Consider the following 20,164-nt stretch of genomic DNA (forward strand, 5'->3'; position numbering starts at 1 on the left):
TTTTCATACCATTGTGTTATTCACGTACTAATAAATCGGTTTCAAGATCGGTATTAAATTTCGTATGGTTTAGTAGGACTTTCGTATGACTAAATTTGAACTGAGAGAACTGTCATGATTATAAATGCACATTTTTAGATTTGTTTCAAACTCTGACAATATAATTATGGTAGCCAAATCTCGTTACAGTGCTAATGATTTTTCAAAATATTTTATATAACACACATAATATATTTGTGATAGATCTCTACAAGTTTTTGGATTCTTTCGTGAGCAACTGTACATATACCCACGTAGGATATTGTTTAGGAGTTTCTCTTTCATAGAATTTAGATTTGGTATGTTATTGGATGAAACTTTGATGGTGGATGTTTTGTTTGGGTGAATGCGAGGTATGTATTGATGTATGGAGTATTGTAAGGACATGTTGGAATGGGTTTGAATGAATTTTACTGGTGTATTTCTTTTCTTTTTTTAGAGTGCATAGAGCGCATGTAGAGATTTGCCTCGGATAGTTATATTTTTGAATATTATTTATACATATATGATCGTGATGAAATTATGAAAAATGATTTATGCTCGTTTGTAAATTTTAAATTATGTGTAATTTTACTGATAGCATTTCAAGATGCCTAAAAAATATGAAACTAAGATTTCAAAAATGTACAATATTCATTGACAAAGCGAGAATTTAATCAACACAAATTTACTTTTTTTTTTTAGCGAACGCAAATTAAACTACAAGTTTGTATTTGGAGTTAACTTAAACATTTTTCTTGATAATACGTTACACGTAGAAATAAAGGAATTGTTTAAAGAAACCTATTTAGGAAAATTAAGAAAACGTTTACTTTGTTTCTCATGAATCAATATAATACACATTAATTTTCTTGTATTTTCTTCTTATTGATGCAACTGATATAATAACACACCATTTTTTCTTTTACAGAATTTATCAAATATTTGTACAAGAAAATATAAACCTTTTACATTAAAAGCATAGTTTCTATAACTTATTTTAATTAAATGTTTGTTATTTTTCTCCGTTCATACTATAAATGCTCAAACTTTCTGCTGGAAATTGTTTTTAAGACCCCGTATAATTTCAAATTATAATTTCTTTTTCTAATTAAAAATTTCTGTAATAAGTAATTGAATTTAAGCAAAAAGATAAAATACTTTCAAACATATCATATATTCTTTTCCTTAAATCACACTATAAATTTATCTGTTATCTGTTGTAGATAGTTAATATTGCAATAATTTAAATTGATATATATCTTTACTATGTGAGATAATATTTTACACATTTCAGTGAATGTAAAATTAATTCACATGTATTTTATACTCCGTATTAAATACTTTCGAAAAATATATTGAAACGGTCACTAAATGAAACGTATTATTCATGAAATAAGCTGTCAATTAAAAAAGTTGAAAGCAATTTCATAATACGCATAATACATAATATAATGCGGAATTGTATGCGGGTAAATTGCTTGAAAATTTCTAAGGGAAAGAATTAAATGGCTATTATTGCAGCTCTGGTGGCTCGATTTCCTTTTTCCCTTGACGTAAGTGAGACGAAGGGGCCGCGACGGGCTTTTGTTTCATGCCATTGATTCGCGATAATTGGCCACGCTCCGGTACTTTAATCGTCATTTCAATCGCAGAAGGGAAAGTGTTTTGTTTCGCACGCGCTGGAAATTAAATGGCATATCGTGGTGTACGATGATAACCACGCTCTTCAATTTACTGAAGGTTATAATTTCAATTTAAACGGGAAAGGCGAGGTGGCGTTATCGATTAAAACGATACCTGCAGTTTCACTTTTTAATTCTGGCAACTAGGGCTTATACATTTATACGATACATTTATTCTTATTCTCGCTCGCTGAAACATTTAAATATGCCAACTTTATTATCTCTAAAAATGTATTTAATATTTTGTAAGAATTATTTTGTAAAAATAAATCGTAAAGAACACTAAATTTTATTTACGTACTTCAAAATCAAGTAAAAAAACTATATAACACTGAAATTGTCGAACGAGTCACAATAGCTGCGAAACGTTTGTGTAAAATGAAACTTTAATTGAATCAATAGATTCAAGTTAAACAATCCAATAATGTAATTGTATAAAGTAATATAAAACAATCAAATGACATACTTCATCGATCAACTTTCCGTTTATAAAACAATTAGGTATTATACTTCATGAAATACGTTTTATGCATGAAAATATAGAAAAGATTGTAAAAACCATTGGTTCATATGAGGTAACAAAAACTGTTCCAAGATGGCATCGACCAGTGGTTTCATTCGATTTTTCGATTTTTAGTTTCACGGAATTCAAAGGAACGCATTATACCTTTATAGAAAATTGATTGCTTGTAATAGCGTTTGAAACAATTAAAGGAAGTACAAATATGTTTTTCAAAATGTGCTTCACTTCTGAAATATTGAAACGTTTGGAATCATCGGAAACCCTTATAAAATCATGCAACCTTCAGACTTAAAGAATTTTAAAATTCAAAGCTTCAAGTTCCAAATTTGAAACACAAATTTAAGATTTGAAATTCAAAAGTGAGGAATTCAAATTCAAAATTTAAAAACCTTCAGTATTTTTAGCATAGTGAAGTAGCATTTTTAAATGCTTTAAATACAGGAGGTAAAGAAGAAAATGTCATTTATGATTAAATGCGTTCTAGAAAGCAATTATTTTTAGGAATCAATGAGAATATTTGCTTAATATAATTATATTATTCTTAATTACGTATTCGAATATTTGCACTTTTCCATATTTTTACATAATAAAGAGTAATGTAATTTGAAAAGCCACTGGTTATTATTAGAACGAAAGATAATAGAGAACGTTGTTATAGAGAAAACTAGGTTATATCACTGAAAGTTGAAAATTTCGATTTTAAAGTTTCTACTTCTCCTAGTCTCCACAAGAGGGTAGACGTGTCATATCCAAAGAGCTTTTCAAGAACAAGGTGAAAATTAGTTTTTAACGATCTTTAGAAGCCCGTATACTTGACAAACGATTCCATGAAGAAAACTTTCCCACAGACAGATGCTATTGCAGCTAGTTCTTTAGAAAAAGTGCACAAAGTCTGCAATGGAAGAAACGCTATATCTAAAGCTAATGGTCTGTTAAATAGTTGAAAATTTCCCAGAAAAAGCTAAACAGTTTTTGAACTTTATAAACAAAAATTAGAATATCTTTTATTAAATAATATTCCCATTTATTCCAATTCCTTTGCTTGTAATATATCCTCCGATAATATTTTTATCAGATATTTACGATATTCTTTTTATTTAAGTATGTATTCAACATTTTTTATAATAATATTTCGTTGTTAAAGCGAGTTTCAAGAATATTAAGCTCATTAAGTATCAATTAAATTCATTAAGTGTTCTCAATGGTAAGGGATAATTCAAGATTATCGCAACTTTTCTTCCAAGAATATTCTATCCAGTGAGAAATATTCATGAGCTTTTGTTAACTATAATATATATATACATATAGGATAGGGTATACACGAAGATCGCCATCGAGGCCTAGCTTTCTCCAGGAAACTCTCAATCCTGTCTTACCTACGAGTTCAGGAAGACGTGTTCAGGAGGTAAAGTAGTTGGAAAACGAACTTTTCACAAGGAGAGGTTTTCGAACGTAACGTAAACTTTCCAAACAAGTCTCTCGCCCTTGCGTAACTTGTTACCCTGATTAGCGTGATAGGCTGTCTTATATGCAGAAGAAGATGAACAGAATTGTCAACACATTGAATATTAAGTACCCAGGAAATCAAATAAACAAGGAAAGGAATAAAAGGTGTGTTGTTGAAAGAAATTTTGAAATTGCTTATCTAGTTCTATCAATATTGAATTTTGTGATAAAACTTTTGCTATTCGTTTGAAGCTAACACTTTGCTAACTCGAAAGTGACGAGTTCTGATAATACAAATTCTAATTTTACATGTGAATTTTACAAGTTACAAGCTAGCTTATATGGTGATATAAAAACAACGCAGAATCATAATTGTTCAACCAGATTATAGCTCTGTAAAATGGAGGCAACTGATTAGATATTTTGGAGTAATAGTATCACGATTATAAAATGATAAATATTCTTTATACGACAGAAATCCATAATCTAGAACTTCTCGATTCACGATAATTCAGAAACGATGCACTAGTATTACTAATTAGTAGGTTATTGTATAATAATTTATATATAATATATTTCTATAGGACAATTTATTGTAAGCGTGTCTGGGCGAATAATGTTGGTCCAACAGGAAGGTGTTGGCCCAAATCGCGATTATTCCGGGCTTAATAAATATTACCGCCACATATAACCTTTTTAGTCGACAAGTTTACATCTGTTCCAAAAATACACCACATAATTTCCATTTACCCTATCTCCTTGAAACCACATGTATCATAGAAATGTATAACCATCGTCGTATAGCTACATAAATCAATAAACTTTCTGGACACAATTCACGAGCGACTATCGTCCGGATAATGCAACACCGTATAATAAAAGTAAAACGAGTATATGGATGAGAAATTTTCGCGAAAAATCAAGTAAATGTGAGACTATCAAACAAAAAAGCAATTGGATCGGGCCATAGAGAAAAATATCAAGCTACGCGTGGCGCAATTCATTTCGCGCTCTGGCTACGTTGTGTTTCAAACGCGGCGACAAAAAACCGTCGTATCCGCAGATAGTATATTTATTGATACGGCGAAACAATCGCGTCGAATTTATTATTTCACACGTGTTTCGCCTGACACAACGTGCCCGTAGTTCTTCATTCGCATAGATTTTTCTCCCAACGTCCTTTTTCCAGCCGCACGTTGCGCGAACCATGCGTTCCATTCGTAAGAAGAACGAGTTATTTTAAAGTTGTTTATAAACTCCCCTTGTATAGCGCACCGTACGAATTTTAATCCTGCTGCTAGAAACTACAGTGGCTCGCCAAAGTATAAAAAAAACCTGTAGACGCCTTTTATGGATATACCATATGTGTTGAATAAAGTATTTAGAAATTTTAGTAGCATTGTAATGAGACACGGCTGTCAAAATTATGTTGCTAAAGTTTGAAACAAATCTGGAAATGTATTTAGAAACTACAAGGTGTTTACCACAAACATATATTTCGTAAAGATCACAAAAATATTTAAACAGTAAATCATCCGTTATATTATTATATTGATGTAATTACTTAAGTATAGTTACTTCAAAATAAAATAATTCTAATCAACATTAAACCAGCTCGGGCTATAAAAGATCAAATGAGTGATAAATTGATGATTGATTGATTCTCCTGTTTAAGCTTTATTTCGATATAGAATAATCCTAATTAATATTTGCACAATTTTCAACAATATGTTATAAGTAGGCGTTATATATAAAATAAAGCAAAATATTAAAAAAGTAAACGAATAATCAACAACACTTGCCACTTTTCAACCTTCTGCTATATTAAACTCCATTATGACAGAGCAGATAGGACGAACTCAAACTATACGCCAACAACGTCAAGATCAAGCAAACACATGCCTTCAATCTCAGCCTTGTAATTTCACAATTTAATCGGGAAATTCTCGTTCAGACTAAACGTCGTACCAATCGAACACGAAAGTGAGAACAGGCAATTTCACAGTGTGCAGCGGTCAAGTAGGTAGTAACGCGGCCGCGATAAAGGAAGGAATTTAACGAGGGTTATTCGCGATAAGCTTAAGAGCTTTGCGCTCAGGGGTTCCGAGTCGCCGTGCCCTGGAAATTATAGTATACGCGAGCACGCTTAAGGGCTGCAGCTTCAGTTTGTCCGCTGACTAATGGAATTTCGGGAATTCCATTTGAAAGTTAATCGCGTGTTTGTGTCGGGGACATCGTCACGGAGTGCATTTAATTACTCGCAGAAACGGTCTGCTAACTTATTTACGCGCGTCCAGCGAACTGCTCCAGGCGACCAACAACACTCCTAGTTTCATGGAAATATAATCTTACCGCGTTTACGAATTCATCAGCATCTCTAGTACATCCACCTGTCCCGAATACTCGATCTATGCTATGGTCGCAGTGGAGGCGTATCTCGACGAACTGTCTTTCTGACAAATGAAGTGTCTGGAGATGTAAATATGTATATTCCTAAGCATGTACAAACGTTATTGTAAGATGAGCTTCTCAGAACTTTCCATTTATAGTTAATATCTTAATTTTGTTGTATGAATACACGATTAATTTTGAATTCTCAAAAGACGATTTATTTATCATCAGAAAATTCTAAGACATACAGTTGAAAAATAGCGTTTGTAACATTGTCACTTTCATACTTTTTCAATGTGTAGAGTTGATCAATGTAACTTCTGAATTAAGCTCGGTTTACATTAGTCTAATTGCTGGAGAAAGCTATTACATTCCAGTAATTTGACTAGAAATTGATCGATGTCCAAATTATTCCAGCTTTTTTTGAACCGTTAAAAGTGATAAACTGTAATGGCAATAGATTCACGCAAAATCGGATGTACACTATACTACGTTTCAGTCAGCGCTGGGTATTGAGCCGTCTCGACGCTTCCAGTAACGTTGGAATATTGTGTTCTCGATGGTGGGGGTAAACACTGGATTTGAAAAGTAGATTTTCGATCCCCTCGTGTGACTGGATTAGTTGCTACTATGACGGTATTGTGTTGGAATAAAAACACTGTTTACATTATTCCAGTTACAATCCAATGATGGATTGGAGTGCTACTGGACCAATGTAAAACCAACTTTCCATATCATATGTAAATAATGTTCAAATCTGTGGGAGATACTTATAGAATCGATCCTAAACATCAAAATCAAACGCAATGGTAGTTTTGATATGAGATTCATTGACAATACATCGAATTAAAAGCTTGATTTCTTATAAAAGACAGAAAATGTGATTCATCTGTGTTTTTCACTTGTGGCCTTCATGTTTGATTGCTTCGAGGTATTCATCAGAATACTGATTCGTCAGGACACGCACCCATTGTGACCACAGCCCCGTGCAATCAAAAATACACTGTATACCAGGATGGTCCTTCCGTTTCACCGAATAAATGACAAAAATTTCTAGTCGATCGATCATCGACGAGCCAAATGGTCGAGCAGAGAAGAAGGATACGATCAATTCCGGCTGTGACCTCCAGCTATTCTGACGCCTCGCGTAACGATGGCCGGACTCGATCGTCGAAAACGATAAAGAAGAAATTTAACGAGGGGTTAGGTGTAGGTTAAGCCATACGCTTCTGGCGCACGTTCTGCCGTGCTCAGCGACTGGTAAATGGGCTTCTTGCAGAGCGAACAGGCCGGCCAGTTATTAAGGCGAGGAGCACCAGTCGCCAGGAAGGTGTTTAATAGCCCACCAAGTGTACAATCGGCCATGAAGGTTTTGGTGCGCGGTGTGCACTTTACATACATTTGCATCCCACCGCGGCAAATTCGACATCAATCTACAAAGGCAACGCGACTCTGTGCTCTAAGGTGTCTCTATCTTCACAAACCGGATTCTTTCAGCCCCTGACGTCATCCTTGATTACACTATTTTGGATTCGCGATTGCATGCTAAACGCTTCCTTTCGGTTCTTCGTCTTTCTTTGATGTTTTCGTAGAGTTTCATTTTTATGATCTCAGAGGAATATTTGCAAGGGGTGTTGGATAGTAGGAGATAGGTTAGAGGCCTCGAATGGTGGGCAAAGAGTTGTGTGTGCAGGATTTGTAATCGGGAGGATTTATAGCCGGGGGTTCATTTGCAATCTCGTTAAGATCGTGGCCAGTGTTAACTGGTCCTTGTATACGAGGCGTTGAAAGGAAAGAGTGCGAGATCTTAAGATTTTTATGATACTCAGCGAGAAATGTAATATATCTGTGCTTAAGCTATTAAATTTAAAGTCGAGCCTTTTGAAATCAAAATTAATTTTGTGTCTGTAGGTTATTTAAGTACATTTCCGTTACATACAGAAATTTCCATTTGATTTAGTACTTTAATTAAGTACTTTAATTAAAGAAATGTAGGGGAACATGTATTACAACAGAAGATGAATTAGTTGAAATATTAAGATAAAAAAATGAATATGAACTAAAATAATGTTCTTCCGGTAGTTACTAAGATACTAACTATAGAAAAACAGAATTGAATTAAATCACCATACATTTTATTCCTTATATAAGATTCAAAGTTTGGAACTCATTGTTAGTCGAAATCAAGAGACACTATTGAAACTCCCATGCGGCAAGTCTAACTGTTCCAGTAGAACACAAAATACATATGATTTCCATTTAAATCGTCCTAAGATCTCGTTACAATTGTATAATTCCGCAATACATAACGAAATTATAAAGCATCATAATTTATTTAACGAAGAGTGATTCTGAAAACTCGAATGTGATGTGTAGATTCAAATCCATAGTACCGTGTAGAAATTTGATTGATGGCAAAAATATATATATATATACATATTTAAAGCTGTAATATAATAGAGAAGTGGAATAGTATTCGACAGTCGTTCTAGACAAGCTGAATTATTTTTCTGCTACCTTCGATCAAATGTCTAAATCAATATTGTTAGATTATGAACACTGGCCAAAGAGATTTCTTTATTCGAGTCAAAAACAAAATATAACATAATATTATGCATACAAAATTACCACTTTGGAAAATGTCATTCCTCGAATCAAAAATAGCCTTTCGAATGAAATATTCATGCCGTTTAAAAGTAGCTTCTCTGAAAATTCCCTGTGTTCAAAACGAATTCAAAACGAAAACATTTTAAGAACTACGATGTCCTCGTTACGAAACGTTTCACGTAGAGAATTCAATCGTGCATTCTTGAACAAATCACAAATTCTACACATAGCCTGGTCTAATGTAAATATTAATTTCAATTATTTAGTAAATAATCTATGTACTTATTATAAGGATATACATGTAAGCCATTTACAGGCTAAAGTATCTAACTTTGTTTTTTAAATTTCTCACATTTTAATGCCCAAACACATGATTGGGGGTTATCTTAATTACATAATTGCATCAATTTTCTTTGCTTCTTCTTTTATGAAGTTAACCGATTTGGTAAATGAGTGGTTCATATGATAAATGAAATTTAAGTGTGTAACACTAATATTTAAATCATTTTATTAAATTCAACTTTAATTCAACCTCATTGACACCTACTTCCACTACATATTCATATATTGTTGTCCTTAATTGTAAATAACAAATTTACAAATGTGACTATCTCAATTAGCAACGAAGACACTTGTATCCTATTTTCAAGACTGCATCAAGTGATCCTACTCTATGTTACAAATCAGTTAGAGCTTCTACTATCTATCTTTCTAGTCACAAGCGGCACACGATAAAGCCAAGGAAATAATCAGGGATTAAATATCGGTGAGTCGGTGGTGGGAATCACGAAACCCTGGCGACACCACGGTGGATTCTAAGGAGACCCATAGTTGAGCGAACTTTGACAAGTTGGCGGTAACAGGAGCGCTGGTACCAAGTGCCAAGAAAGTTCGGTGGTAGGTTCGGTTGATGCATGGGCGCGGAAGAAGGATACCAACGCCAGCCAAAGGACATGTTCCGCGGGACAAGCGTAAGTTACGTAGACACGGAAAACGCTGAATCCACCAGTACTTAGCCGAGTTTCCACGAGGAGGAACCTAAGGTGCCGGAAGGCGGTGGAGTTTCGGGAATACGCGCAATACAAATTCACCGGCAATCTCAGACGCACGATTCGCTTGCAAATATTTGCTGTAATGGCACACCTATCCAGCTAGAAATATCCTTTTGCTTGGAGGAACAACAATAACAACAAGCGTGAATGTGTCCGACATTTGGAAACCTAACTAGGAACAGTAAATGCTGTGCATTCCTTACTCGTTATGGAATGACCGGTACTACACGCTGCGAACTTGTTAGTCCACTTCTCGGATAATTGTAACATGTGAGATTTGAAATTCTTCGCGGAGTTTTGGTAATGAAAGATTTGCTAATTTTGTAGTAATTTCAGAAGTATCTGTGTTAATAAAGGTATGTATACGAATCAATATATATGTATATAAAGGTTGATATTAATTTTAGCGAAGTTATTGAATACTTTATAAATTGTACCAATTGGAAGATATCGTAGGGACGAGATAATAATAACCATTATTTTACATACTAAACCATATTATCCTTTCTCATTTTTCATTTCCCTAGGCAACCATTTTATTTTTAGTTCTGACAACGTCGATTGTAAATTTGTAACCTGATTACTCGTAGTTCAATGATATTTCTGAAATTGATCATCTCGACTATTCTAGTAACCATGGTAGAAGTGAGAATTTATATATGCGAATGGCGACAGTATATTCCAGACTAGAAAGGGAGACTGATTTGAAAAATATAGAGATAGACTGGGATACATGATAACACATGGAAATTCGATTGTACGTAGTAAGACTGTATGAATGTGTGAAATCTATAAAAATTCAATATGATTGAGTAGCGATAGAGTCTAGTAGGAATTGTAGAAGTAGTTTCGAAGTTAGGAGAATCATATTACGTGAGAATAATTGTTAAGCTGCATTACCGTTGTTATTTTATTACTTGACGTTTAGTACGTATTATTTTACTTTATATTTTTTGATAAAAATATACTCGAAATTCAACCTTCCTACAGTAGCAATGGATGTTTTTTTTTTCAGTTTATAGCATGTATAGTAGTCTAAAACTGGACCACCGAAGTTTTTAATTACCATTAATTGATAAATGGCCGTACAGTATATCTGTCAGCCAAATAACCGTGTAGAACGTAAATAATGCTATGAATGACGCTCCTGAAAACTCATAAACTTTTCTAGAATGAATAGTACATTTTCCAATTTGCAAAAACAAATTTTAAATTCGTCGCATCTAGATATAAAAAGGAAAGAAAGAGAAAGTAGAACACAAAAGTATTAAACGATTGCTCAAACGAAACAGTATTGGAATATTTTTAAAAATTAGAAATATTAAAAAATAAGAAATGTTTAATTTCATATTGTCGAACTTCAAACGCGATTCCTTTGCAAAATTTATTGGTATTAAAAAATTGTCAACCTGTCAATACACGTTGGTGAATAAATTGTGTTCTGTTTGATGTATAGCCGCGATCTCAGAAACTGTCTGAAAGTCCTGTGATAGATTTTTACGATCCCATAGCAGATTTCAGATTGCCACTACTAATTTCACGCGAAGGTAAAACGTAGATGTCTAAAAGTTTGGAGCTTTGAAAAAGTTAATCGCTCGATTTCCTGACATTTCACTAGGAAACTTTGTGTAGAACATTCCCGCTGCATTTTCCTCTATAACCTGCTATGCGTTCAAAGCTAATGGCAATTAAATAATTTCAGCTACTGTAGAAGTAATGAAGGACTAATATTCGCGAAATAGAGTGAATTAATTAAATTAAATGTAAATTGATAAACTTAACTTCATTATTGGTATATTGTAGAAGTCAATATAAAGTCAATATAAAGAACACATTCCAGGAGAAATTATCTTCGCAGAAACATAGATTTCAAGAATTGTGATTATTTAGTAGTCAGTTATCCATTATACCAATAAGATTCAATATTTAGTAGTACATCTTTAATAACAATTGAATGTTTAACATAACTATACATATCGTATACTGGTTTCAATAAATATCTTGCAACATTCATATAGTGTATTTCCAGATTAGTTTCAGATTCTACCACTATAATCATGCATATCGTGTCTTACTATACTGCTAATAAAATTTCAGAAACATACAATACATAATATAGATATAGGTACAGGAAAATCTTCCGTGATAAATATTCAAACTTTTTTTGTGAGACAATACATATTATTATGATCTACGATTATTATTAGACAAAAAGATAATATTAATAGCCGATTACCGACTACTTCGAGGAATCCAGTGTTGCTGGACATGGGGTCGGTGTTAACTTGGCACATATACCATCCTCTGTCTGTTTCTTTGGTGTCCCGGATATGAAGACACCATCTACGATGACCGCTATGTGTGACGGCGATACGGTGATTCTTCGTGATAACGTGAGTAGCGATCGTGAGGATCGTTTGTGTGTCCACTCGCAGCCACGCAACCTATACGACAAAAGAACAAAGTATTTTCATGCGTTCGTTACAATTGTATCAAGAAATATCAGACGATATTAGTGTATTCTCTATCATAAACAGAAGCGAACTCTCTGAAAGGTAATTTAACTTGAAACGTGTTCCGCTATGAAACTTCGGCAAAACTAAACTTGTTATTCATCGACGACGTTGTAATCTAATTTTGCGCAAGTTAACTTCGAAGAATACTAGTCGATGTGACGTGATATTGTGCTAGGTGTTAAAGAAAGGTGAATACATAGAAGAAAGGTATCATTATTAAATTTCATATCATTTGATGATACTTTCGTACGATCACAAACATTTTGTACGATGAAAGTGAAGTGTAGAATTCGATAAGGAAAAAAAGAAACGCTTCATTGGAAAGTAAGAGTATGTCCCAATACCTTTTCTGGCTACATATGCGAAGCGTAAATAATCCTGGTATTACATAGGCATTTTTTCAATTTTTAGTATTGAAATAAAATCTATACATTGCTTTCGTGTTTAAATTAAATTTATAAATAAGGAAAGACACGTTTATTGTTTAAAAACGGCTACCAATACAGCGAACGAACAAACGTGCTCTATAAATATATCAACAAACGGCGCTTAATTCAAACACGCGGGGACAAATCGGGATGATGTGCTCCGTCGTTCGAAAGCAATTCAGCTAGCGATTTCGCTTTGCGCCGAGGGCTGAACGAGAAGAAAAGGAAAGAAGGAACCAGGGAGAGGGGGTAAAAATTACGCGTGCCAACGAGAAACACTCAAAGCGTTCCCAGAAAACCTGCGATTGTCGAGCAAATCAAAAGAAATAACAATTTGCCTGACCCAGATGTCGCTTGTCACAGCGCCTCCAACATGGCCTCTACTGGGAGTATACGACGTGTATACGACGTGTATGCATTACAAAAATGCGGGCTGACGTTCTCCTCTCTACTGCTGTTGTTTTATTCAATCCCCGCCACTTTCGCTTATATCCAGCTCGTGTATTACTTTAGGTACAAGTTTTCGCAAGCGGCACGCATTGTCTCGCCGCCGTGCCGTGGCCAAGACATTCCGTTAAAAGTATACCATATATCTCTATATGTACTTTTCTGTAACAGAGCGAGAAAGAGTAAAACAGAAAAAGAGAAAGAGAAATTTCACCAGAACAAACCTCGCACGGACTACATTTGCAAACGCGCCTGTTGTACAGGTCTTTTCCTTGCTCTTCTGTTCTTTTTCTTCTTTTCGTTATTCCTTCTGGAACATTTCCTTTAACCACCACCACTACCACAACCACCACCCTTCGTCTCTCCCTTCCTCCCATAAAATCTGTTCCGTCCTTTTTGCCTTGCGTTGTCGCGCAGTCTCGCAGTGACTCATTGTCCAAGTGTTGCGACAATGTGCTCGATGTTACCAACTGTGCTCGTTACATAAAAAGGAAAAACTTCTGCGCCAAACTCGTAATACACTCGACGCCGTTTTAAAGCATATACTCTTGTACCACGTCCTCTTCCACCCCCGTTGTCAAGCCCACTGTTTCCCGGTTGATTTCTTCCCCCGGACTACGCAGCACATCCACTTCATTCACTGCATCCGTTCGAGCCGTGGGCGATGTAAGTAAGTTTCGTGTGTACGTGAACGTACGAACCATGGTTGGTGAACCATGTATGTACACACACGCACACAATTTATCTGCCTTTATCTCGAAACGCGGCAGGACGCAACGTTGCAGCCTGTGCAGACGCAAGAAAGGAACGTTTGGGAAGGTTTCGCGAGGTTCTTTAATAGAACAAGGGAAAGAGGCGCGAGGCGGATCGGCACTCGTCGAGAAAGACGGTTCCAAAGACAGCGGAGGGCGACGAGGGTGAGGCTGGCAAACCCAAAGAAAAGGAAGAAAAGGACAAAGCCCAGGGAACTTGCAAATCGTCTGCGCCAGCCTTCAATGTTAGCTCAACGTAGTTTGCCGAGACTATTGTTTAGCGGATGAAAAATTATATAGCTCGCGGATACGTCCGGGTTTGTGCTACAAAACGTCGGTTTAATGATTGTTTTAACGATAATGTTACGGCCACCGTGTATTTAGAGGTAATGAGGTTCTGGAGCTTTTAGGAAAGTTGTAAAGTACAGGGAAGAAAATTCAGAGATAAAATGCATTTCGTTTCTAACTGAACTTGGTGTTTCACGAACATTTTTCTTACTTCTGCATGGGAATTGGGTCATTTTCACGAACCTTCATTTCTTATTAATATGTCATGCATGTATGTACATCCACATTCTAATAATAGTTTTTACCCTTGATGCCTTCATTTCAATCCTTCTGAACAGCAGAACAAAAATATATCAAAATATATACACTAACTTACATTGCTCGACTAATTATATATTAAGCTTTTATAAAAAAAGAAGATTAACTACTCGTTGACATTTATTTCGTTCAATACATTCCAATACAATCACACCTCCTTTCGCCTTTTTCTTTCCCAGTTGCTCTTCGTCCCGGTTAGATACTGATGATGTAGTTCTTTAATTTAGCGGGATACCTCGAGCCTTCCGTTCGACTCCATCAGCGTGAAAAATGACTGGGGAAAATTCCCCATGGAAGAATAGCCCGCGGTAACCTCGCAATGATCGCTCATCCTCTCCTCTTCGATTTCTCCTACCATCTTTCCTCGCTCACGTGCGCCGTAACCAAGTTTCCCGATAATCAACGAAAGAATGAACGTTGGCCGCGAAATTCGAGGGATCCTAAATGATCGAAAACCTGTCGATGTATCGATCGGAGTTTCTCTGTCACTGTTGTGCTCGATATACATGTTTGAAAAGGGGAGAACAAGAATTAGAATTTTTATGATTTCGTTCGATTCAAATGGAAACGAATGCTATATAGACTTTTGTTCTTATTTATGGTCCAAGGATTCACCAAATTAGGTCAAAGTTAACTTGAATTTAATTTATATGAGTTAACTTACTCAAACCTAATCCGAATTGCATATTTAGTAGAATTAAAGAATGTAAGTAGTATTTGGTGTATAATAGTCAAGATAGTTGAATTAGTAGACTTCGAATGAATTAGTTGAGTGTGATGCAATTTATTTATGAAACATTCAATTGGACAACACTAGATAATATTATTAAAATCCTTGATTTATTTAAATCCTTAATTTAGATTTAACACTTTAAGGATATTGTGGTAGCACTCCTGTTAGTATTTATTTGTCCTAATTAATTTATAATATCTCTTTTACATATATCCTACTTAAATATTTAAGAGAATTAAATTTTCCATAACCTACAATTTCAATTCCTTGTTTTTTCACATTTAACATATGTAGATAAATTCATTGCTGCAACACAAAAAATGCTGCGTGTCGTAATAAAATAATATCCAAGTAACAAGTAATTCCATCAAAAAATAATAGCAATTTATTTCACATCTGTTTTCATAAAATTTAATTGAATACATATTATAATGAAACATATGAATTAAATGGTTAAATAAAACATAAGCCACGATTTTCCATTTTGTAAATATATTTTCAATGCAAAAGCAAGGAACAGGTTCATTTAATTGCCGTATGAATGCAAGAAAAATAAGTAAACAAAGCGACAGCCGCGTCCTTTGTATTTTAAATTAATTAGTTCCAACGATTTGATCTATACAAATATTGCAAGATTACTTTTGCGAGAGGAAATTCAGAGAAGTATTTCAAATTAGTGAGAACGGGATCGCCGAAAACGTTTTCGATTTTGTGTCCTCGGTGGCGGCGATGCAATCGTTATTATTTATTTTATGCAATGATAAAGTGAAATGAGTGGTTAAAAGTATTAACGCTGCGTTATCGATGAAATATAATGTCGCGTTGTGCTTAATATGGCGCGGCCTGCATTAAATTGTGATTCTGATTACGTTAGGAATACCATTGATTGAAAGTACGATTAAATTTTAAAATGTATATTCGATGAACATATCCATGTCACGGTAAGCATTCTTTTTACTGCTCTAGTGGAAAATTAAATGTTCTATAAATGCTACTCTGTATAAAATATAGCGTTATACATTTATTCGATGTATAGAAAATTGATTATCTAAAGTATTATGAAAAATTTATTGTTTGGTTAACGGAAATATTTATCAAATCAGAAAAATAAATTATCTATGTATTATTGGATATTATTTTATACAGTCATATAGGTAATAAAATTTAACGTTATTATTTACTTTACATACAATTTTCTACATTTGATCTCTAAGGTAACTTAACTGTGCACAGAAGAGAGAAATTCCAAATTAGGCAGTTTGACAGAATCGAATTGCATTGAGTGACAATCATTATAAAATTCATGAAATTTATCAATTATACTTATCTTTGTATTTTTTCTATTTTATTCTCAAATATTGTTTCCATTATTCGTTCTTATATTATTCTTTCTCATGTTCATAAATAAAGTCTTAAACATAAAATAACTATAAGAAACTTAATAGAATGCGAAACAAAATTTTAATATCACGCATGAACTGTATGTATTTAACAACACATTATGATATTGGTTTGCGAATGGCCGTATATGTTCTTCATTAATTCATTCTCGTATCCTTTCATTTTACGCAGATACGAACAGCACACTTTCACCATTATCACTCGTATTACAATTTACGTTGCAAAGAAATCACACATTAATTAACCAAATTACAATTACTTTAAACCCATTGATCGCCTCTCGAAAATTTCAAATAATATCTTTCATACTAAATCTCGAACTGATCGTAAAACTTCCATTTCCACAAGTAACGCCGATTGTAAAGACAAGCTGCGAAACAACTCGCAATCACTTCGACAAATTAGAAATAGTGCACTAATTATCGGTTATTTGATCACTTTTATCATATAGCATACTAATAACATACATGATTAGTTTCAATAGAAATCAAACAACAGATAATTGTAAGCAACCTTTCATACGAATTTCTGACAATACATGTTTGGATCATCGGTCACATATAATTAAATTAAAGGTAATCAAAGCAGTCTGATGAATCTAAAATGTGAAAAAATAGACAAAGAATGAGAAGGAAGTATAGCTGAAGTTAATGTGTGTAAAATTATAAATAATCAAGAAAACTAGTGACGAAAGTATCAGGTTTCTCACGATCAATGTTTCACTATATTCTACGATCACTCACACTCAACAATATCCTCAAATCTACAGTATCGAAATAGCCAAAACCAATTTTGCGGCTGGTTTCTTCTCACAATTCCCTTTTCAAAAGGAAATTGGTAAACTCGACGTTCGATAGATGTTATACTTCTACGATTTCGAATAAACGGGGAGAAACAGGTCGAACATCAAAGGCTTGTCACTGTAGGTATACCGATCACGTGAAAGAATCATCGAAGCCAAGGTATAGGCAACAACGAAATAAGCGTATTGGGTTATTCAAATTTCCTTGCGGCGTGCCATGCCGCCGGAAAATATTGAATATTCTGGCGTGTAAATATTGGAAATTCTGAAACGTCGGGAAACACAGAGCTTTAGGCATAGGACGTTGTACGCCCAACTGGTATATACTTGTAATTGTGTAAACACAGTCGTTTATGAGCGACACATTTCCACGTGCTGCCATTCACGCTGTTTTTTCAACGGTTCCATTTTCGCCAGTTTAGTGAAACGATGACGAGATTGACGGCCCTGTGGCGAGATTGAACACATGCGATAGAAAATTTTTAGAGATACATTATATCTTATTATATAAAACTTTTGAAAATTTCATTCGTATTGTAACGAGACACAAGTGTAATTTTTTCGGCGAAATCTAAAACGAATCTGAAAGTGTATAATAGCTCACAAAAATACTGGAACGCCTACCACAGAAAGATTTCACGAATACATTATGCCTGTTATATGGAACTTTCCGAAATTTCATTAGCACTGTAATGAGGTAGGGCTATCGTGATTTTATTGTGTAAAGTCTAAAACAAGTCTGAAAATATACTGCATACAGCGTTACTGTATGAGGCATTTCATAGACAGTGTCGATGTTGTTTCTCCTGAATGCTTCGTGAACTATAGTAATATTTCATTCTCGGCGAGTCGTGTATAAAAGCACCTCATTCGTGAATGACTGATAGAAAAACGTCGACAGAGGGAGCTTTTGAACAGAGTGAATCTGGTTGGAATCTCTCGCGGTTCAGATTTAGGTTTCAGATATTGATGGAAGTAGAAAAGCTCTGTTGTAAGTAAATGTAGGATGTGTAACGTAGAATTTGTGTTGAAATTGAAGGCATTTGAAATTATGAAAGCATGGTTTAGTTAGTTTCGAATAAATGGGATGGAGAATTCAGAGGTAATAAAGTAGACCGAGGTCAAAGATAATAAGGTGCGAAAGTCACAAGTTAATTGAAAGAGAAAGTACCGAGGATATTAATACAAGAATGTTATACGTTGAGAAATTACAATTTAAATATACACACTGGTATTCTAGCACCTTGAAAGATAACACGGTAAGAAAAATGGTAAAGATTATCTCAAGGGGGCTCGATAAAGTAATGAAAGCGCCAAGTTTCACAACCGCTAACTAACACATTTATAAAAGCTGAATGTTTTTTCGTCCCTTTCATTCAGAGTGCGAATTTCCGAAAAGAGGGGAGCTGCGGGTCTATGACCAGGACGATAGGTTACGGGTTAATTCGATGGGTTATCAGAGAGCACGGATATAAGCATCTGCCTGCAACGTCAAAGTTTACCAGAGACAGAGAGATGGAAACAGTAGAGAAATGGGATAGAGAAGAAGGGTTGAGACCGATACTGCAAGTACGGGAGGATAATTAGCCTCGGTGGAGCAATCCGCATAATTATCGTTCGCGGCGCATCTGTCCTTGTCGAACGGTTTTTCCCCACCCATTTCATCAAGCGATCTTCGTCCAACTGGAACCCTGGTTCGAAACGTTTTACATCGACCGACAAACATTCCTGCCACGATCGAAACACAGTATCACGTCGATGATCCGAACGACAACCAATGAACCGCTTTTACCTAAACAAGGAATACACTGTTAATTGTAATCGCTCGTGAGCCCACGGTTTGGCTAATTACAAAGGTAATCATCGTAACGAATGTCACGTACAGATAATCCTTTTCGTGGACGTATGCCAGAACGAACCAGTAAGCATCGATGCTTCTGAATTTCCTGCTAATGATCTTGTTCAGGTTGAGATAGTTTAAGGAATTATGGATTTGAAAAAATGTAGCATTTCAAATGTGAAATGTACCGTGACGCAGAACCTGTCGCTTTGCAAGACTTCGATAACTTATTTTAGTTAATTACTTGGAAATTACTAAATCTTCGAAATTAAGTAAACGAGTAATCATCTCTGGTTAATAGTTATTTAAAATGAGATTAGTTAGAGATTACTCAAAATCCTAATTTTTTGAAATTGAAAAACATGAAGTTGATATTAACTTCAGTTTACTGGATTTTGTAATGAATATTATGAAGGATCAGGTTGAGAAAATCAAACGCTACCCCTTATGAAATTTATTACTCTGTGGTAATCAATTTTCACGTTACCCGAGGAGAAAGATATAGTATGATAGAATGTCCATTGTTCGAATTAATTGGAAGTCGTGACAGTTTAGATAAGGGATGATAATTTATTTCAGCAGGGGAAGCTGAAATAAGGGATAATATAAAAAATAATAGGCTCCGAACTTATATTCTTTGTTTTCCCTTCTGTTTCCTTTAATAGTTACGGCGTTCTACTAGTACTACAAGTAAATAAATATGTTGACTAGATAACTTTCCGTAAAATACGTCCACAGTCCATAGTATTTTGCAAAATCAGTTTTATCTTCATTTTGAGATTGTTAATTATATTATGTATAACTCCTACACATTAACTATAATTTTCTGCAATTAGTCTGTTAATTCATAATAATTTAAAATAATACATATAATAATACATATATAAATATTTTTGAGACACAATTTATCGTTATAT

The 20,164-nt window shown here is 34.5% G+C and overlaps 1 protein-coding gene across 3 annotated transcripts in view; it reads right to left on the reverse strand.

Annotated features, from left to right (window-relative positions):
* The window catches only part of LOC126920776 (lachesin-like), a 163,696-nt gene that overhangs the window by 36,126 nt on the left and 107,406 nt on the right, over positions 1 to 20,164 (reverse strand). For all 3 annotated transcript variants that reach the window (XM_050731523.1, XM_050731522.1, XM_050731524.1), the window contains exon 3: positions 11,959 to 12,166. In XM_050731523.1, the coding sequence (XP_050587480.1) occupies positions 11,959 to 12,166 (208 nt within the window). The remainder of the gene's footprint in view (positions 1 to 11,958; positions 12,167 to 20,164) is intronic.

This window comes from Bombus affinis, chromosome 9, assembly GCF_024516045.1.
Source record: "Bombus affinis isolate iyBomAffi1 chromosome 9, iyBomAffi1.2, whole genome shotgun sequence".
Lineage (NCBI taxonomy): Eukaryota > Metazoa > Arthropoda > Insecta > Hymenoptera > Apidae > Bombus > Bombus affinis.